The sequence below is a fragment of the Poeciliopsis prolifica genome, unplaced genomic scaffold, assembly GCF_027474105.1.
Source record: "Poeciliopsis prolifica strain line A6 unplaced genomic scaffold, Auburn_PproV2 SCAFFOLD081, whole genome shotgun sequence".
In the NCBI taxonomy this organism is placed as follows: Eukaryota; Metazoa; Chordata; class Actinopteri; order Cyprinodontiformes; family Poeciliidae; genus Poeciliopsis; species Poeciliopsis prolifica.
Window position 1 is genome coordinate 827022 of NW_026562456.1, and position 22529 is coordinate 849550.

The window sequence follows — 22529 nt, forward strand, 5'->3', positions numbered from 1 at the left end:
TTGACAATAAAAGTATTTTTATTAATAATTTTTCCACCACAATAAAATTGAACAAAGGCTCACTAGAAAAGTGTCAATTTCTGTGTTCTGTACAGCAGATACAGTACAAAATAAAACTGGCCGTGCAGTGGCACCACAGCCCATCGAAATCCCCCGACCCAAAATGTTTTATTCAAACACTTTGCACAATATTTACAACTTTAAAAAATCAACAATAAAACTCAAACGTTATAGAAACCTTTCACTAATGTCTGGCTGCGAAGACTTCTCGAGAGAAGCCAAATGGCTAATGAGCTAATTGGCTAACAGGCTAAAGCCGCTTTCACATGAACAAAAACATGTTATCAGAGTGCTACCAAGAGGTAAGTTAAAACATTTTTTCATGTTACAGGAAACAATTGTCTCTTTATTGTATTTTTGAGAGAAGCCAAATGGCTAATGAGCTAATTGACTGACATTAGCTCATTAGCCATTTGAGCTAATGAGCTAGAATGGCTAATGTTACAGGAAACAATTGTCTCTTTTTTGTATTTTTGCTTGTTTCTTACTTTCTGACTGCCTGTATTTGTCTGCTGGAGTAGCTAGCATTTAGCTACTTTTGTAAAGGAATGCACTTTGGTAGATTAAACCAAATGCCCTGCATGTTAGTCATATAAATGACAACAGTAATGCAATCTGAGGTACAAACATCAAAAACAACCACATTAATACTAACACCTTGGTTGAGAACTTTGTTGAATAGCTCAACGTAGCTGCAGAGCGCAAGAAAACCCTTTGCTGTTTGCTACTAGCATTCAGTTAGCAGTAGGCTAGTGGTAGCTTCAATAGGTAAAACCAAAGTCAGTGCAGCAAACGGCTAGTGTTAGGTTCGCCCTGTCGTTGGCAAACGACAGTTGGCTGATATGTGTCTGTACATTGTGCTGCCATGACTAAAACTTCTCCCTCTGTTCCAACACACACAAACACGACATGCTAACGAGCAGCTTAAAGCTACGATCTGTGGTTTGGCTGTTGGTCTCTTCTGCTGGATCTGTAAACATTGCAGGGGCCCACAGGTTTAGCAAGATGTCAGTGATGGCATTATGACAACTGTTCTATTGGCTAGCGCTAACGGTGTTTTAATTGCAGTCAAAAGTCTAAATTTATAGTTTATGATTGTTCGTTTTTGTCTCGGAAGTTGGAGCTCGCTTTTGGGAATGACGTGAGATGCGAGTTGAGAACGTTCAACGGAAACGGCAGCCATAGCGAACCGGAAGCTTGAAAATTGGATTTACCCTGAATAAGTTTAGAACTACAAATAACCACCCCTCTGTTTTTAAAGTCACAATACTAGTAGAAACAGCTGAACGGAGACACTCCAACTGTTACACGTTGACTGTTATAATTTCCTGTTTAATTTAAAAAATGTGAGTAATGGTAAAATCTAACTTTGTTGTAATCTAAATTAGATATTGATCTCAGTGATCACAGAAGAACTGAATGCATCAAACTCTCAAACTCATAAAGGTCTGCAATTTGTTGAGGCTTTAATTTATTGGGAAATGTGTTTAATTTTCGTTTAGGATAAATAAAGTATTTTTTATAGTATTTTGAATTTCAAGGGAAAATGTTGGCGACGGTATTTAAAGAAGAAATAAACACACATGAAGGCAATCAGCTCACTGCTGCTGGCGAACAGCATCCAGGTCTGGATGAAACAGGATTTTACAATTTTTTTCACCTCAGCTTGAACCCAACTGGAATCTATGTTTAAAGCACTACAAAAACTACACATATAAAAACTTGCATTGCATCTTTATCTTAAATTGGTAACGGTTTCACTTTGACTGTGGACTTCAGGAGCATCAAAATTCTTAAATCTCTAAATTTGGCATCCAAGTTCAAAGTACACAGTTTTTAGTTTGAGACTTTTCGTCAACCCCATTCTTAAAATCCAAGATGTCTGAAAGACATACACCGCATCTTTAATTTATTGTCCATCACGTTTCTTGTTGCTGCTGTATTTTTTAAAAAACTTTTCTGTAAATAAGTAGTAATTCTTTCATTTTTAAAATGTTTTTTATTGTTCCATTTGAGACATCACTAGGTAAAGTCAAACTTTGTACAAATACTTTTTACTCAGTGAAAAGTGGAACTAGAAATGTTTTTTTAAAATGTCATTCCCAAATTCTTCAGAGGCAAACAAAAGGCAACTAATGGCAGCGAAGTAGTTTTGAAGCTAAACAGTAACAAATATGTTAAACATGAGGAATCAACATTTATATTGGATTGTTTTTCCAAATTAAGACAAAAATAAAAAATTAGACTGCAGTTTGTTTTTAATTACCAATTAGCATTTTTTAGTCATTTCACTAGCATGTAATGTTGGCTTGAAAATACAGGTTACACCGCATGGAGAATGGAAAATGAGATATTGTTGGTATTTTTGCATTAGCCAATCAGGCAGAATAATAAATGAATGACATCATGTTTGTGTGCGTTGGGAGGCGTGGCATGGCGTCGAGATACTGAAGGCACAAAGTTACGACTCAGCACTCCGTCTCACAAAGAAAACGTTAAAAAAACTAAACTAAACATACAATCAACTCAATTTATCAAAACAAAACAGAATCAACTCCACGTTTTCTACTTTTCCCTCCTGCACCAAGAGGGGGCGGAGCTTCCCCTGAGATGGGCGGAGCTTTTAGCATCTGTGGTTCCTCCTGTGCATCTTGTCATTGTCCTTCACTTCCTGTGTGCTACATTACGTCAACGGACACCGATTTGCCAATCCCAGAAACCTTGTCCTCCTCCTCCTCCTCATCTTCATCCTCCACCTCCTTGTGTGACTTTATTTTCAGACTGCGTTCAGATTTTGTTTGTGTATTAATATCGTGTGTAAGGGAACAAGTTTGAAGAGAACTTTTTAATATTGCACACACGCGTCCTGCAACAAACACACACACACATTCAAGTATACAGTAATTACTGCACATCACTGAACATACATAGATTAAACTTTTAAATATTAAAATGTGACAAATAAATTAAATCTAACATGCTTTACTCGTCGTCGCCCCTCCCTGATGGTTAGCAACACTGATTTAAAAGGATCAGGATCAAAGTTTGATCTTTGCTCTGTTGTTCACCTAAACCAAACCACCAACGGATCGCAGTGAGATCTGGAACATCGGTTCCTTCATAAGCTGATAAAAATCCAGGCGGAGCCAGAAACGAGCTAAGAACCAGAGAGAACCTGGTGTTTTTAATATTCTGTGTTTAAATGTAAAACAAAAAAAACAATTAAGAAACCAAATCTGGGCTGGCGATGAATCGATTTAAAGATTTAATTTTTGGATAATCTGAATTTCTTTTTTTAACATTTTGTTTGACTAGAGTGTTTTACAGTTTCTGTTTGTTTGGACTTTATATTTCTGACAAAATATAAGCTTTTTTTAAAATAGAAGAACAAAGTTCTAATATTAGAAAAATGAAGAAGTAATTAATTATCCAAGCTTTCTTCACATTAAAATGACTTTTTGTAATTTCAAGACATTCTTCTGTTGATGTTGTGACTATATTCTCGTAATTTATGAAAATTGTTGTATCCTAATATTGTCAAACAACAGAAGAAATCACTAAAATAGATTCCACTTTTTGAAAATGTTTTGTCATTTGTAATTTATATCTTAGAAAACAAAATTGAGATTGGAAATTGGATCTGCAAAATATAAAAATAATCTGAGATTAAATCTTTACGCCATATTGCCCAGCTCCAAAATACACTGTACTTAATAAAAATGTAAGTTCTTTGAGCAGCATTTCTCATCTTTCCTCAGTGAAAGGGACTTTTTTAAATGCAGCTTTTGTTTTAAAGTCTAATTCATTTTTATATTACTTTTTGGGTCATATGTTTGTATGTCCCTTTAACAAATCTGTCTCAACAAAAAATAAAGCTTGTTAGGCTTCCTTTGAAGCTGATTTTAAAGGCATATCATATATATTTTAAAGGAACTTCTTCCAAATATCCTCATCCAGATTTAACGCTGCTGTATTTTTATTCTGGGACGTCACTAAAGTATTTCCACAGATTGAAAAACAATCTTCATCTAAACCTTAATACAGTGTATTCAATCCTTCTCAAAATATTTTAGTTTCTTTTTCATTAAGGCTTCCATTTTGCTCTGTTTGGTGAATTTTGACAACAATCTGCACTTTTGAGTTCTTCCAATTGTAATTGATCTTCACAGTTGACAAAATCAAATGAAATAAAAACAAATGTTTTTAACCTTATTATGTATGAAAAGTATGTATTTCTACTTGTTTTTGATTATTAATGTATTTACATGTTTAATAATAAATAACTGAATTCTGTATTTACTCATGTTGTTTTTGTCTGATATAAATTTGTTTAATCATTTTTCCATTTAAGATGGAAAAAAATAAGAAATCTGATGAGTCAAATTACAACAGGTCCCCAATTAATATCCACATAAACTTAAGTACTGCAGACAATATTTATATTTTCCCAATGTGCATTTTTCAGCATTCACAGTAAAACAGATATTAAAAATTTGAGTTATTTTATAAATTTGTAGTAAAACATGTCTATTTTACTCCTTCATCAGCCTGGTCAAGTCCCAGAAATTCACTTTCGGTATCAAACTTGTACTCATAACAGAACCACTGTTTCTGTCCTCAACTGTCTCGCCTGCTTTACAACCTGAAAAAAAAAATTAAAATCATAGAAAGTAGAAATATGTTGTTGTTCTGTCTGAGAATGATAAGGCCGGGCAGTGGAGAGCTGACATGCTATGGCTATAACGGCTAATGCTAGCCAAATGACTGATATACAAGGCAAACACTGAGTCAGCTACAAATAGCCAACTCTTTTCTGTGTGCTAGGCTAACTGCTATCTAGTTACATTGAAAATAGGTAGCAGTATTGCAGCTAAACATGAATATATAGCTTAATACCAACTCAGTTCGTGCTAGTTAGCAGTTAGCCAGCTAACAGGCACTACGCTAGCATGCTAACATGGCTAGCTAGTTGATATAATATAAAACTGGCTAACTAATTCTGTTAGCCAGCTCTCAGGTAGCTGTTTAAAATCAGGGTTATAACGCTGTGATTTGGATCGTTGCCAACAGAACCACAAAAATGAAATGAACCAAAAACCAGACGGAGCTTTAGGGTTCAGAGACACACGCTACAATCAGTTCATGAGATAAAACTGAAGGTGAAACCCTAAAACTGTAGATAAAAACTTGTAAGACTGAAGTCACTCAAAATTTTTGGTGTTAAACTGATTTCATGACTCAGCTGAAAAGATTGTTATAAAATATTTTAAAAAGCCTTGTTCCCTCCATCAGCACCATGTTTCTGATGTGTTTTTGTGAGTTTGGAGCTACAGAGCAGTGTTGTGATGTGTTCCGATTGTCTGAACCGCCCCACAACGTGTCGTCACTTTACCGTCCTTTTGCCCAAACTTAAAAACATCTCATCCGCTTCAGATGATTTCAATTTGAGGTTTCCGAACGCACCCAGAGTTCCTTAGTTTCGGCTGCATCCCAGCTTGGTAACTTCTTTAACAATTCAACGTCAGGACTCCATTTCACTTTAATGCACCCAGCAACGCAATAAATAATCAAATGTGCTTCACAACTGGATATACCAGTTTTATTCAGGTCTCGCTGGTTACTTTTGAACTCAGCCTTTATTCCCCACCGCAGGGAATGGGGGGTATTCAGTCTCAGCTAACTAGTTTGGGCAGCACCGTCCTTGGCTGAATGTTTCCGTTAGCGTCTGTAATGGCAGCCAAATTAGTCCTGGATTTGGAAGCGGTGGATCCGGAGGTGGAGGCAAGTTTGGAGATGCAGGAGATGGAACTGTCGCTGTTGCTGACGGAGCGTTTGGTTGGGGCGACTTTCTCTCCGGTGGTTCCGGACGGAGGTTTGGGAAGCCGCCTCCTGAGCCAGGGGTGGCGCAGCGCCTGGCTCGGCGTCATCCTGAGTGCCGGGTCCCATTCAAGACATTGCTTGAGGAAGTCCAGGAAGAGCGGGTCATCGCAACCCTTCAACGCAGCGCTCCAGTCCTTGCTGCCCGGGGGACCGCGTGTTTTCCCCCGTCGGGAGCGTCCTCCGTTCAGGACCACCGAGCCGTCCGGCATGGTGGTGACGGTGCAGTACCGCGGGAAGCCTTTGGACGACACAAAGTTCTTTGCTCGCTTGGAGACTTCTAGGAGCTTTGGATTGGGCATGCCCAATAGTTCAATGATGCAGGCCAGCTGGTCAGATTCGTCTTCGCCTGGTAACAGTGGGTAACCGGTCAGCAGTTCAGCCAGGATGCAGCCCAGGGACCACATGTCGATGGGCATCCCATATCTGGAGCCTGGAGAACAAAGTCCAGCAGGTCGTTATCTTTCAGGAAAAAACTGGTTTTAAGACATTTCTGCAACTCAACAAGCAGTTTATCCAATACAATGATAACTGCCATCTAGTTTCCACGTCTTTCTATTGAAAAAGCTGTTTTAGAGGATTTGGGGTGATAATCGATTGGGGACTCAAAACGCAACATTTGTTACATTTTCAGCTGCTGCAGTTCTTTCATACTGAACAGCATCAAACCAACAAAACCCTTTGAAAAACCTGTCCCCTTCCTCACCTGTGAGGGCGCTGCTCCAAGAACCACTGAATGAAACGACAAAAACCTTTGAAGACACTGAGCGCAGCTTCCTTCTTCACCAAATGTTAACAATAATGGAGTCAGATTTTAGCGGTTGGAGGATTTCTCTTTCGTCTTTGGTAAAGACATTTCTCCTGCTGGTGCTAGGCTAATGTGTTTGTTTTGGTTGCATTTACCCACAATTCCCTGCACTGTAGTCCGCTTCCTGTTTTTGGAGAGGGTTCTGGTCCGCTTGGTGTTCACTTCAAGTAAACCAAGACCAAGGTTTTAGATGGACCAGTTTGCTTTTTTGGTTCGATTACGCATTCACACATCCCTAAACAAACCACTTTAGTCCACTTTAGTTTGACTAAAGTGGACTAAACAGGAGTGGTGGGAGTATACCCTCAATTTAGTTTCTGACATGATTTCAGAAGACCTTTCATCTCTCGAGGTTCAACTAATATTCTTCTGGTCAAACAAAGAAATCAACTGTTTGAAACATCTGTAACTGGCTAATAAAACAGTTTGTATCACACATTTAAATGCGTCTTATTGTGCTGGATTGTTGAAGCTACTGCAGCTTGGAGCGTTCCTTACCTAGAATCACCTCTGGCGCTCTGTAGAACCTGGACTGGATGTAGGTGTAAACCCTTTGATGTTCATAGCAGCTGGAGCCAAAGTCTATGACCTGCAGAAGAACAAAGTTCTGTAATTCGCTGCAAAAACACAAAATCTCACTAATTTGTTTGTTTTTGGTCTAATGTCTGGAGCCAATATTTTAGTAGATTCGACAAAAGGACAGAAGTAATTTATAAGCAGAGGTAGTTACTCGAGTGTTTTACTCAAGTAAGAGTAAAAAAGTATTCAAAGTCTTCTGAAGTACTGAGTAAATGAATCACAAAGTAACAGAACGTTTTGGTTTCACTCCGTAAACACTGATGAACCTTTACCTTGATGCCGCTGCGGCCTTGCTGCTTGAGGAGAATATTCTCTGGTTTGAGGTCGCAGTGGATGATGCGGTTCTTGTGCAGCGCATCCAGACACTGGAGGATGGAGTGGGCGAACTTCCTGACCAGCGGGAGGCTGAAGCCCTGGAACTTGTTCTTCTTGATGAGCTCGTAGAGGTTCATGCTGAGCAGCTCGAAGGTCATGCAGATGTGGTTGCGGAAGGTGAAGTGCTCCATCATGTGGATGACGTTCATGCTCGAGTCCTTGTCCTGCTTCTTCAGGTGCTCCAGGATGCGGATCTCCTCCGCGGCCTGCCGGTGGAAGCGCTTCTCGTTGCGGACCATCTTCAGAGCCACGTGGGTCTGGGTTTTATGGTCGAAGGCCTTCACCACCTGCAGGACGGGAAACGCGACACGCTGATTAATGTTTAATCTGTCAGAGCAGGTGGCGTTCACATCATCTAAAGCTGACCAGAACAGAACAGAGACAAGCTTTAGGTGGAAACACAACAAACATTTAAAACCAGAATATTAAGATACAAAAGCTGCAAAAAGCACAAAAACCAAGATTGAGAAATTAAAAACAAAACACAATTTAAATTATAGCAAAAATAAAATGGGGTCGAAAAGATAAATCGGATTAATTGTGATTAATCACTTCTTGAATTAACTGTCTACTTGTTTAGTAATTGACGACCAACAAGCGTTTCAAGAGGAAACATGAGTGATTTAAATCCAAATCCAACCACAACAAACATTTAAAATACTAAATGTAACAGCCAGATTGAGAAATTAGAAACAAAATAAAAATGTAATTATATCAAAAATAAAGTAGGGTTGAACCAACTAATTGGATGAATTGTGATTAATTGATTGTTGAATTAATAGTCAGCTAATTTAGTAATGGATTAAACTGGAGTGGACAGACCCCAAAGTGATTAACATGTTCAGAGCAGTAATTAAGGTAAAACTGTACATTTTGCACACAAGATACAAATGTCTGTGTTTTTTTTAGCTGAAGATGCATAATTTGCTACAAATGATGTTTATTTGCATCCATTAATGCATTTCTACAATTGTATTTAAAAAGCTTATGTGGATAAGTAAAAAATCTCCAGGATGTTGCTTGTTTAAATCAGATTAATTAATTCCTTAGAATAATCAATAACTAGCACTTTTGTTACTTGCAGTCCTGAAATAAAGATGGACAAAAAATTGTTTAAAAAAATTAAATCAGCACAAGAAAGAGTGACTTAAAGCAACAAAAACAGTAAAACATGGAAAAAATAAACAAATTATTTCCAAACAACGAAGCCACGAGACAAAACTGAGCAAACAAAAAGACAAAACAATACAAACACTTTAAACTCCAGCAAAGACACTAAAAATCCAACACAGGAGCAAAAACTATGGAAACTAACAGCAACAAGTTGCCAAACCACAGGAGGGAGGTTCCAGATAATAACAGAAGCAGAAGAAACACGGGAACAGAAACCAGAACCGAGACCAAAACAGCTCAAACAGCCGCAGTGAAGTAAAACAGGGTAAAAACAGCAAATAACAGCAAGAGCAGCGAAAACAAAGTCTGAACAACAAACTGCTGGAAGATAAAACTCATTCAATACAAGCAAATAACACAAGATATCACAATATTGTGGTATTTATTAGGAATAGTGATTTATAATCCACTGCTGTCTTTATTTGCACAAATACTGCTCTGCTAATGGATTTAGCTTCATTATGGATTTTTGTTGCTGCTGTCATGGAGAAAACAGTTGAACAACATAATTAAAGTCATAATCCTAATGATACTTTTAGATTTGGGGGTTTTTAATGGTTCGATAATAAACCATCGCGGCGACAGGAAAGGAAGAGTCATAACCATCAATGATACATTAAACGATGCAACCACAGGAAGGCATAACATGAGCAAAAATAATCTTAACTAGGGTTGATACAATTAATGAGGTCAGTCATTTAAAAATAGTCAACTAATTTAATAATCAATTAATTGTTAACTGGAGCATACAGACAAAACAAAGGATCTTTTCTGAAAAACATGATATTCAAAGCAGTAATTAAGCTAAAATTGTATAAAAAATTTAGCATTTAAAATAAAAACACTTTTGTTTGCAAATATGTTTTAGCCAAATGTGGCAGTTAGCTTCAATTTTGCTAACTGAGTGTTTAAGTTATTGCAGCTTAAGCAGTGAAAAGTAAAAAATGAAAGGTACTGTTGGATTCGCTGCTTCAGGTTTCATTCATACCAGCCCTGTTGAGTCCAAAAGCAGGAAGTGGACTAGACAGCAGGGCATTCTGGGTAAACACAGCCAAAACAAAATCGTTAGCCCAGCGCTAATGAAAGAAATAGCTTGTAGGTTTTTACCAATATCAAAAAAATAAATCCTTTAACCACTAAAATCTGACACCACTGCATTTTTGTCTACATCTTGTGAAGAAGGAAGTTGCGCTGAGTGACTGTCAGTTTTCGTTTCCTTCAGTGGTTCTTGGTGCAGTGCCCCCACAGGCCAGGAGGGGAACTGGCTTTGCAAATTGTAAAATTTGACAGTGCATTGAGAAAGAACTGCAGCAGCTGAAAATGAAACAAATGTTGCAACTTTGGTCCCAATCAAACTAAATTTACCAGACAATCAGCTACACTAGCATGTAAATTAGCTTTGAGCTAACGCATGTTTTCTGTTGAATATTTTAGGTTTACTCCACAGAAAAATCTAAAATATCAGAGCGCCGGAGTGCTCAGATAACTGACCAATGAAACGTGAAGCCAGTGTGTTCGTACCTGTCCGAAGCTGCCCTTTCCGATCACCTTCAGAACCTCGTAGCGGTAAGCGATTTGGTCATGTGGCACCTGGATGTAGGACCCCTGTTCATCGTCATAGCCGCCATTGTTGGCTGCACCCAGAATGCCGTTGCGTTTCTTTGCGTTCTGGCCGATGAAATACACTGGAACAACAGAAACGAACCAAATCAGACGACGTTCCCACCACACAACCAACCCCGGTCGGCGCTCCCGGTCGAAACGGATCACCTTCAGGGTAGCTGAACACCTCGTGGTGTTCGAAGGACGACAGCTTGGACATGTACTGCTTCATGGCCAGGTCGGGCGACATGGGGCAGGGCTTTGGCTTGGCGTCTCCCTGCTTGTTGGTGATGGTGCTGCTGTGGCGGCCATGATGGATGGAGTCGGTGGCTGAACCCTGCCGGTCCGGGGGCACCACACTCGTCCGGCTGCAGCTGAGCGGGGTGAGGCCGTTGGGATGCGTGCTGAGGACCGAACGCCTGTTGGAGTTCTCCTCAAACAGCTGGGTGATGTGGACCTGCGACTGCTGCGACGAGACCTGGATGTTGTCTGACATGGTGGGCATAGAACCTCCCTGGAGAAGAAAACAGAAGAACGCCATCAGCATAAAGGAGAAGACACAAACATTTCACACTGAACATTACATAAAATAAATAGAAAACTTTTCTTCTCATAGTCCTTCTGTCTTTAGGATGTTGGGTTCTTTATTTTTCGTTACTTTCTTTGCTTTTTGAGTCCATTCCTCCCACTTTTCTGTGGACTTGATACTTGGTCTGGGCTCCTTTTGCATGAATTCCTGCATTAGTGCGGCGTGACACGGAGGTGATTAAGCACAGAAACAACATGATTATTGGACCAGATTTTGGTTCAATTGACAGTGTGGGTCGGTGTTTATTCCTGATGCTGGTTCACATTTTCCTTACCACACAAAATTGTACATTTTTAAAGAAGTGGTTGTATTTTTCTAATTTATTTTTATGATCCAATATTTTATTCTTTTATTTTCCAATATTTAAAACAAATGTTATTTCATCTCACTTTATTTAAAATCCCAAAGATGATGATTGTCATCTGAATATTTCATTTAAAAACAAAGAGATCATCCGATAATCCCAACTTTTTGCTGGTTTTCTGATCACAGTTGATGAAAACTGAAGGTTTCTTGTTCATCAACTCCATAAACGATGCATGACAACATCCTGTTGCTGCGTTTTAAAACGAAATATTTCTTTAGGAGAATAAAGAGAAACATTAACCTAGAAAAATAAACAAACACAAACATGATGAACACAGAATGAACGTGTGAATGCCGACAGCCTGATTACACTTGCACTTATTAATGGATTCCAGTTGCCCCCCGTCGCCCTGGCAACCAGCACACCTGGTTCCTTTCAGACGAATTCACACACACACACACACACACAGACACACACACACACACAGACACACACACACACAGACACACACACACACACAGACACACACACACACACACACACACACACAGACACACACACACACAGACACACACAGACACGGTGGGGCAGCTCGGTTCAAAGAGCTGTGTGTGTGTGTGTGTGTGTGTGTGTGTGTGTGTGTGTGTGTGTGTGTGTGTGTGTGTGAGAGAGAGAGAAACACGACATCAAACCGTCCCTCTGAAATCAGGTCGGTGTGTTTCTGCTGTCAGATGTGACAAACGGCCGACTGTGAAGTCGTGGCTCCGCCCACACCTGAAAACAATATGGCTGCTTCGCTGATGAATCATCATAGGAAGGGCCGACAGGTCAGGGGTCGTGAAGCGTCTGAGTCGAAACCAGTTCAGAATCGGCCAGTTGGAGCTGAAATCGTTACTTACAGATTCAACCAGAGGAAAGAGAAAAACGTGATCAAAAGATTTCAGGTCCAAATCAAAATGCATCTGTTCCAAGTTCTGCTGAGCGACAGACAAACATGGAGTCTTTCTCTGGACCCAGGATGAAAAGCAGAGAAAAAACAGATTCTGCAAGTTTTCACAGAAATCTCAGAGTTTTCACGACGAATTTAGAGTTTCAGATGGACGGATGAATGGACTGAGAAACATAAACAAGTGGAAATGAAATTTCTTCTCCAGGTCTTCGTTGCGTTCAGACCTCTAGTGGCGCCACCTGCAGGAGAATCTGAGCAGGGCAGGAACCCTGGTGATTGTTCCCAAACATTAAAGCTGGTTGAAGTCAGGAGGAACATCAGCGATGCTGCAGCTGTGAAAACACCCTGAAGAACAGGCCGCTGAGTGTGTGTGTGTGTGTGTGTGTGTGTGGGTGTGTGTGTGTGTGTGTGTGTGTGTACCGTCAGGGGGTTGTGGTTGTTGTTGCGCAGTGGCGGCAGGGTGACGGGCGATGTTGTCTGAGAGCCGCTGTGACCAGGAGAGCAGACCGGCTCGCCCGATTTGCCTGAAGGACGCAGAGAGAGAGAGAGAACGTGAGGAATTTCTGAAATATCTCCAGGTTTTTATTTCCCACTGCAGAATATTCATCCGCTTGCTTCTGCGCTTCGTTTCCACATTTAAATATTTTAGAACAAACTTTTATTTAACCAACAAAGGACAACCTGAAAAAAATACACATCATCATTTTATTCATTAAGGGAGAAATTTCCAAACTTGTAAAGTGGAGAGCACATGAAGCCACAAGAATATTTAAAAACAATTTAAAACAAAAATCTTTTGTTATGTTTCTGCTCAATCATAAACAGATAGAATATTCTGTAGAATATATCTGGTAAATGTGCTTCGGTCGTTCCTCCATTAAGGGAAATGAATGAAAAGGAAGTGATTACACTTCCTTTTGTGAAAGTCAGTTTCACAATCCTGACAGATTTGGAAAATCAAGGAATCACCTGAGAAGAGCCAGTCGGACTACAGGAAGTAGGCGTAAATTTCCCATAATGCAACATGTCACAATGTAGAGAAAAATAAATCACATGATTTCACTGAATCTGGCTGTTTATCAAATGCTTGTAAGATTTTTCAAAATGTTTTTAAAAAATTTTTCCAAAATGTTAATATTTTTATTATTTTATGTTTATAGGCATTTTTAATTTATCCTTTAGTAAAAAAAATTTAATTATTTTTATATGTTTATGCATTTTGTAAAGTTTGATTCTTAAGAAGTATTTATTTCCGGAGGTAAATCTGACCTTAAATCAGCCATTCAGAAAGTCTAAATAATTCTGGAATCAGTCGCTCCTCCTCAGCTCAGAGTTTCTATCTTATTGACTCCAGAGCCTTTAGAGGAGCAGGGAATGTGCGGATTGCCCCTTTAAATCCAGACGGGACTGAAATGTTTCCTCCTCTCCGTCTTGCTCAGGCCGTTTTGGAGCAGCTTTGCTCTGGACTCAATCGGTCAGCAGATTGACTCGGCCTAAAGACGGATGAAGGTTTTATTTTAGCGCGGTAATCCCTCAACTCTCCTGCAGCTTCACCTCCTTTAGTGGAGACGTGACGACAGCACGCAGAGGTCAGAGGTCACGCTGGATGAGCCACAGCAGAGGTTCTAGGAAAACTTTTCCTCCTTCAGTTTTATCTGCTTCACGTCTTCCTCGTCTCACAGATCCAGTCGGGTCAAAAACGCCTCGGATCGTCTCCGACCAGCAGGACGAAAAGATTTCGCTCCATCTGGTCGATTTTAGAGGAGACAAAATGTTTCTGCCACAATCAGGCAAAAATAAAAATTAAACCAAAAACAATCCAATAAACCAAAAGGTTCAATTTGCATTTTGTCCTTCCAATCAGCAAAAACAAAAACATAACCAGAGTGTCAGTTTTACTGTAATGATAATAAAAAATAGAAATTTTTACCAACTGAATTTACAATAAATTTAAAGTCTTTCTAATTTACACATCGGGAAAACAGAGATACCAATAATTCAGATCAATGCTGAAGAAGAAGAGAAGTGAGATGTGTTGCAGGTTATGTGATACAGTTTTATTTTCCAGATGTTTTTATAATTACTTGTATTTATATTTTGTAATTACATTTCTACTTTTTAAGAGTTATTTATATTTTTCATGTAATTTTAATTTATTTTTTAGAGATTTTTTTGTAACTTTTTTAAAGAGTTAATCATTTTGATTAAAATAAAAGATCACCTCCACCTGCACCTGTTCATGCAGTCATGTGACCGTCCGATAGCCAATCAGAGTGAATCCAGGGGAAACTGGTGGATTCTGATTGGATCTGCTTTAACCCTGGAATATTTTCCACATAAACCTGATTTCTTTTTAAAATATTAGTTTTAATAATATTAAAATGTTTTTGCAGTTTAATTTCAACATATTAAAACTTAAAATCAGATCAAGGAATAGTTGTGTATTTTTACTGAATATTTTTCTGATCAGAGACACAGCGGGGTTTAATCTATATTTCCAAAACCGTCTGAGGCTTCCGGTCGGAGCATGCAGATTGTTTCTGCTCTGTAATCTGGACGCTCGCTGTAATCCTGCTAATGAGGAATGATGGGTGGCCATGACGGGTCCTAGATAAAGTCTGTTTGCTCAACCTGAACCCAGCCAGAGAGGATTTCCCCATCGGACTCGTTTCAGTCCGGTTCCTGCTGCTGGCCGGTCAACTCCATGACCTCCTGCCTGTAATGGCTGCATCATCGTTAAATATTAAACTTTTGTTACTTTCACTTCCACCAGCGTCTCAGATGTGAGACGGTTTGTTCTGAAGAGGAGAACTACAATCGGACATGTTCAAAGAAGAACTTAATGTTGAAATTATCCTGGAAAAGAATAGTTTTAATAAAAAGCGGAATTAAAAAAGAAAATTCCAAATTCAAATATTTCAGGTTAAAACTTACGGAGGCCCTGAGGTGCAAAACACTTCAGCAAATTCAAAAACACAACATTAACAAAACGGGAAGGGAACGTCCCAGGGGGACGTTGCCTCTTGTCCAATCAGATCGCTGATTGGACAAGAGGCATTCATCCGTATCTGGCGTGGAGACCTGCTGCCTTCACCTCCCACTGTAAGAATTAAACCTGATGACGGAAATTTACAAGCAGAATTTCTTGACTTTGTGGCTTTTAGTGGTGAAACAAACTTTAAACAACCGAGAAATATTTCCTTTCTAACTAAATTGGCCCAGTTAACTACTCTGATTATTTCTTAGCTTAGTTAACTTTATTTTATACTGTGTTGTTTTTCTAAAGAGGGAGAAACAACGAGAAACGGCGCTTTGCCGTTTGTTTACTGCTGCCCTGTACACCCAGAGCTGACCAGTCGCTGTTTGTGGTCAGACATGGAGACTTTAAGGTACGTCTGTGAGATGTTCCTTATAATTTATGTAGATGAAAAATAATTAGTTTGATATACCAGAGAACCTGAAGTATATTAATGTGCAATATTTATATTAATATGTGATATGTAATATTACATATTAATATAAATATTAATATGTAATATTACACTGTAATTACACAAATATTACATAGTATGTAATACTACACTGTAATTACACTGATATTACAGTGTAATACGTAATACTACACTTTGTGTCGCTGCCCACGGTGGGACGTCGCTTCTTGACACGACATTGTGGGCAGCGACGCTAAAGTTTGACAACTATAATCAAAGTTTGTCATTACAATAAAATGCCTAAAAATTTTTATGAAGCTATGATTTTTTATTCACATCTTGAAATAGCAAATGCACATTCAATTATGGAATTGTGTTAATATGCTCATGAATTCACCACTGTAAAGGTGTATGTTTAAACGTTTATCAGAATCAGCTGTATCAAATGTAATTGTTCCCCAAAAACAATTAAATAATCACATCAAAAAGTTTGATGTGATTATATATTATTTTGTGTATATATATATATTATTATATATAATTATAATAATTAATAATATTTTTATTGTTATTCCTATATATAATAGTGAGCGAGCGATTGTGTCAATAACATTCATTAACTTTAAATACTTTGCAGAACGCCAGTCTGCCGACAGCATCCCCACCCCAAGGCTCCTGGACCCCAAAATGTCTCCCTCAAAGATCATTCAGAAGTTAACATATCCACGATGGCACCCAGTATCTTAATGTTGCGGGATTGTACATATTAACAAAAGTTTTCCCAATTCTCCGGAGGATTGTTGGTTCTTCTTCTTCTTTGTCTCTTCCTTGGTCTGCTGTCTCCTCTCTTGGCGGGACAGCCTCTGATTTTGCCCTCGCATTAATCATTTGAAGTTTATCCTTCAAAGTAAAAATGTTTTATTTTAAACTTCATTCGCAGATGCACTGTAAAACGACTGAGTTTCAAGAAACAGCAAAAGCCAAGGAACTTCAGTTCCCAACATTCAAAGCCGTACAGCTTTTAATTTTTTTAATAGCTGTTTTTTGTCAGTCTTTGATAGTCTGAATATAAAATTTAACTTCACTGTAAAATGCAGGAAGGCATGGCTTTCCCGACCTGGAACAATGAATATAATATTTAGCTACTAACAATAAAGGATTTATGAGAAACTCAGAATTGTTCAGCCTGCTTTTAATTTATTTTTCTAAATCCCATTTCCATAATTTTACGGTCAAAGGAAACGCAGCTAGTTTAACCTTTCTGTGGATTCAGTAAGTAAGTGTCTTTTGGTTTTTGTGGTGAAAACTGCTGCAGTTTGAGGAGTTATCCTTGTTTTGGGAAATTTTCACACTAGTAAACAAATGTTCTGGAAAAATGAGTTCTTATGGAAAGATGTGCTGAATCTCATAATTGGAAAAAGTCGTTGCAAAAGTAATTTCTCACAATTTGTAGCATTTCTAGCAGAAAGTCTGAGAACAATTTCCAAACTCTTACAAACTTAAATGAAGAAAATTAAAAAATATTTTTTTTGTCTTCAGACAGAAGCAAGATGCAGGAAACCATCAGAATCTGATTTGCTTCCAAGAGAGCCAATCAGGAGCCTTTAGGGTACTTCAAAGAGACTGCCTTGACCAATCAGGTGATAGAGTTTTCTTCCAAAACATTTCTGTCTGCTCAGGTCCAAAACAGAATATCAACTGTTCAAAGTTTCTTCTGAAAAAATAAAACATTAAAAGCAGTTTCAGGTGTGGTTCTGCTGGGATCAATTGATCAATTCTAATAATATCAATAATAATTGATCCATTATCTCAGGCGTTATGGGTTAGGTTTACTCTCTGCGTCACCAGAGAGTAGAGCGGCTCTGGTTCTAGATTCAGGTTCTGATGGAGTTTGGATCGATGACGGAGAGGATTTGATTTCATCTGCAGGATCTCGTCTGACTTTCATCAGAACTGACCCACGAATCTCCGACTGGGTCCTCTACTGGGAAGCACATTCTGTTTCCTCTGCCCAACACCTGACAGATGCACGCCACCAGAGCGGAGAGGCGGTTCTGAACGCGAACCCGACACCGGGCTGGAAATGCCGGAGCGCCTGACATGCTGGGGAGAAGAGCAGCGAAGTGACGCCCAAGTGGGCCGCAAAAGTTCGCAAAGTGACCGGGAAATTACGGCGCCGCTCGACTGATTCGGTCTGAAACGATTAATCGACTTTTGTAATAATCGTCACCAAGTTTTATAAACCATTAATCGTTAACTGGAGCAGAAAAAAAGGCCATTTGCTTAAAGAACAGCAGCTTCGCAAAATCTGTATTTCAGGTAAAAATAAACTTTTTCCACCAGAACCATGTTGTTTAAACGATAATTGAAATAATTGTTAACTAATTTACTTATTGATTAATCGTCATACAGACTTCATACAAAGACAATTTGATGAAAACAACAACATATTCAGCAGAGTAATTAAGCCAAAACTGTACTATATATACTATAATCATTTTACTGATTATTCCTTTTTAATCAGTAAAATTTTAAGGAATGCAGTCGTTTTACATCTTAATTTAATTTGTAATATGTATATAAAAAGAAACTTAAAAAAGATTGTACCAATTTTTTTTATCCAATAATCAGCTAATTGTCAGAATGACCAATTAATTGTATGAATGATCAGTAGATTAATCTATTATTGATCATCATTAATTTCAGCCTTTTTGATGTGAACACAGTGAACGCAGCAAACTTTACAGCAACAAGAGGAAACCGGTTTCTTCTCATCTGGACCAGAACCGATGAAAGATCTTACTGAATCAAAACAACCCACAGGTCATGCATTTCTGACTTTTTCAGATGGTTCCAACTCAAAACAACTCAAAAGCCGTTTCCACGCAGAGAAACTGATTGATATCCAACTCCAGTCAGGTGGAAGCAGAGAAGAAACCGTTTCTCCAGAGCCGGTTCGACTGGTATTCGTCACTGGGCCAAACTCCAAACAATCTCCCTGCAGGGGCCATTCTCTCCAAAAGTCTGTTTGTGTAAAAACTGAAGGTGTGACACCAGAGTGGAACAGAACCAGAACACAACCCACAGTGGTACAACGTGTCCCCCGCTCCACCCAAACACCAAGCCAAGATCCGAACCTGTAAACAACTGGTGGCAAAGTGCAGAGTTTCCAGACAGAGACGTGTTGGGTCTGAAAACCAAAACCACGCCGAGCCGAGCTTCGGTATTTAAGCTCACGTAACCTGAAACGGGACCAGACGGAGATGACAACCCAGTTACAGCAACGATCTGTGATGCAACATCCAAACGACAGGAAAGACGCCGACAGAGTTTATCGGCCTGGTCCAGTCTGATTCAACGTCAACCTTCCAGTTCTTCCAGAAGTTTACAGTTAAAATCGTTGAGGAAAATATGTTGAAGACAAAAAAACAAACACATGCAGCGTTGCAGAAGAAAGCCGACAGTCTGGTTCCACCGCAAGATTTTAAAATTGTCGGCCGATTTCCAAAACACAGGAACCGATTTCACTCGCCGACATTTGGAAAATCTCGTAGAATCTCTGGAGACCAAACGTGAATTCAGCAATAGCAAGAGCTTTCTGATTGAATTTAGCAGAGAAAAAGCAAAACAAAGCGTCTGCAACATCCATCGCACTTTCTGCTGCGTCATGGCGGTTTTCTTGGCTTCTGTGTATTTTCGGTGTTGCGTTTCGGTTACTTTGGAAACTCAAAGCTGGATTTAACGTCAAACCCGTCACACCCTGTTGTTTGGAATAGTGCTTATAAACATCATTTTAAGCTTTACTTCCAATTAGTAAATGTCACGTTTAATTTGTCCAGCTTAGAGTCTCAGGCGATGCATGCGACTCTGATTCTAGGCACTTTCGGATCTGGCTTGTGAAGTTCAGGTGTTCCCACCGCCGCTCGTTATCGTTAATGCGAGGAGCGGCAAATTGAATCACGAAGTCAGACTTCCTAACACGGGCTACTCGGAGTTGCTCCAGTTTCCCAGTGGAAAATCTGACAGGGAAGCTGGAATTTCCTATTTTTAAATTTAACTGGAACGCAGCATTTGTTTCCATCGCCTCAACGGCCAAGACGATCCGCCATGTTGAATCCTGCATCCTTCAGATCTAAATTGTGTTTTTTGACATTAGCAGAATATTGACAAATAGTTTTAACAAAATTCATGACAATATTTTGTAACTGGAACGCAGATCCTCAAGCGTCTCTGGAAAAGCTCGTGTTTGTTGCTCTGCTGGATAGAAAGAAGTGCACATTTCCACAAATTAAGTCACATCCTGAGATCGATTTAGAAACTTTTCTGGAAAACTTGTTTGACTTCACAAGCTCAGAATTCCCCTTTTATTCCCCTGTAATGTGTTAAATTAAGTTACTTTGGTTTGTTTGGTTACTAATGATCTTTTCTGTATACCAAAACATTCTGGAGACAAATGTGAGGTCATCGGTCCAACAGGACCAAACTGGGTCATGCCAGCAGTGACGCAACGTCACAGGAAGACGACTGAGCCAAAACGTCTCCACTACAATCAGAGGAACTGCAGAGGTGAGACAGAAAGAGACTTTTTACCTTCAGTCCCACCGAACCTGACAAAGAGCAGACATTTTAATGTGATTCAAACCTTTGGCACATTTTAGATTTAAGATAATCTTTAGTTCAACCAGCATGTTTATAGCCTGAGCCACAGTCCAGATGTGAATCTGATAAAGAATCTGAGGAAGGACTAAAACATTAGGGTGATGGAATGGATGCTGTCCAACGTAAAAGACTTGGAGCTCATCACCAGAGGAAACTTGTAAAAAAAAACAATCTGTCATAAAATCAAGAATACCCCTTTAAGAAACATAATTTTTGGTTAATTAAATAAAAACATTTAAAAATAAATCCAACAAGCACCGCAGTAGCCATAGAGAACATCAAAAACCTTCATCCCGTCCTCCGGAACCAACCTGAGTCGTCTCACAACTCACCGTCTGTCATGCTGACACTCTGTTTTGCCAAAACATTTCCCCTGGATTCCCTTTGCCCAGATAGTTTTCTACAAGCAGCTAAAAATACACGCGGCCCAGTGGATTAGCTTAGCGTTGGAGGCGAGGAAACTGCAGGTGTTCGTTTTATATTAACGTGTGACCCCGGCACTCACATGCTGCCATGTTGGAGTCATGTAGCTTTCTGCAAGAAAGTCCTGAGCTTGTGATTCCAACACAAGATGTGAACTGATAGTCAAGCACGACAGAATAATGGTGGATTTTTGCTTTCAACAAGTTTACAGCTCATGGGAGAATATTCCTGTATAAATATCAACAGCACCTGCCGCTGTGTGTCTACCGCTTAGCACAGTAATAAAGTTTGTTTTATTATCGAGTAAGGTCCAAAATGCTTCTGTTTGGGCTCTAAAGTCCATGAATAGTCTGGAGTTTGTCAGTTAGAAATGCAGCACTTCTTTTGTTAATGCTAACATCAGCAAACATTCTAGCATTAGCATGTAGCCATCGCTCTAAGAAATTAGTTCTGGATAAGTTACAAAACGTCTCGTTTGGAAACAGTAGCAAAAATTCAATGGAAACATGCCAATTTGAAAGGAAAAGTTCACCAGAAAATAAAGTTTTTGCTAGAATGAGGTGATTTTTCAGCTGTATCAGATTTTGTGCATTTTGCAAAACTGAAAAGGAAATGTGGCGGTCAAGTTTACATTTATTGCTGCCATGACTTTAATGACTTATTGTGTGAATAAGCTTATTCAAGCATGATTTTATTTGTATTTATTTATTGGAAAAACCAAACATCAAAAAAAATTTGCACACATTAGTCATGAAAACGGAGCTGTCTATTAATCTACAGGCGTCTGTTAAAATGCTAACAGCAGCCAAGATGCTAATTTTAGCATCTCACCAACACCAGCATGTTAGCTGTGAATGCTATGCTAAGAGGACATTGTGTTTCTGTCATTAGCGATCTGAAGCTAGCACTGTGTGCAATGCTAACTGTAGCTTTTATAACATGAGCAAACAGGCTAATCTTAACATGCTTGCTAACACTATTAGCCTCGATGAACTTATTTATCAATATTTTGATAATAATAAGAATTTGTTCATTTTTTAATTATTATTATTATTTTATTATTATTATTCATACTTTGCTGACTTTTAAGACGGTAATAAACTGTTTGTTTTTTGAAACCTGCAAATAAAATGCCTGTCAGAGTCCAAACAGAAATCTTTATCTCTGATGTTTTCAGTTGATTTAATTTAAAAAACAACATATTTTTGACATGATAAACAAGTTAATCTAATGTAAATCAGAAAAAAAACATTACATTTCCTTTAATGTTCCTGCATGAAAATGAATGGCAATAGTCTCCTCAATCATAACTGAAGTGGAAAGAAACCCAAATCTAACTGAGTCCACTTCACTTCACTTCAGTTGAATGAACAGAAATGGAAACAAAACGACATACATTAGTCTAATGCCATTAAACTGTGAATAATGGATAAATAATAGTGAACTTTGAAGGCAAAGATAGAAGATTTTTTAGGTTTGGATGACACTATACTTCATTAAAGCTGGTTTAAGGTGTGCTAGCGATCGGCTAGCATGTTTGTTTTGGTTGCATTTACTCAAAATGCCCTGCGCTGTGGCCACTTCCTTCTTTTGGTCTGCTTGAATTACAACTTGAATAAGGTGGACAGATAATCTGCTTCCAACTAATTCAATTATGACTGGATTAAACGGGAATGCACCAAACGATACAGAGTAAG

General features: G+C 38.8%; 1 protein-coding gene across 5 annotated transcripts in view; it reads right to left on the bottom strand.

Moving 5' to 3' along the window:
* The window catches only part of dyrk2 (dual-specificity tyrosine-(Y)-phosphorylation regulated kinase 2), a 25771-nt gene continuing 3242 nt past the window's right edge, over window positions 1-22529 (bottom strand). For 3 of the 5 annotated variants that reach the window (XM_055021996.1, XM_055021997.1, XM_055022000.1), the window contains 6 exons: window positions 12740-12843; window positions 10643-10988; window positions 10394-10557; window positions 7597-7986; window positions 7244-7334; window positions 1-6370 (listed from right to left, as the gene is read on the bottom strand). In XM_055021996.1, the coding sequence (XP_054877971.1) occupies window positions 5733-6370; window positions 7244-7334; window positions 7597-7986; window positions 10394-10557; window positions 10643-10979 (1620 nt within the window). In that variant the 5' untranslated portion in view covers window positions 10980-10988; window positions 12740-12843 and the 3' untranslated portion in view covers window positions 1-5732. Of the gene's footprint in view, window positions 6371-7243; window positions 7335-7596; window positions 7987-10393; window positions 10558-10642; window positions 10989-12739; window positions 12844-13873; window positions 14067-22529 lie in introns of all 5 variants that reach the window. The other 2 variants (XM_055021998.1, XM_055021999.1) reach the window with 1 other exon arrangement.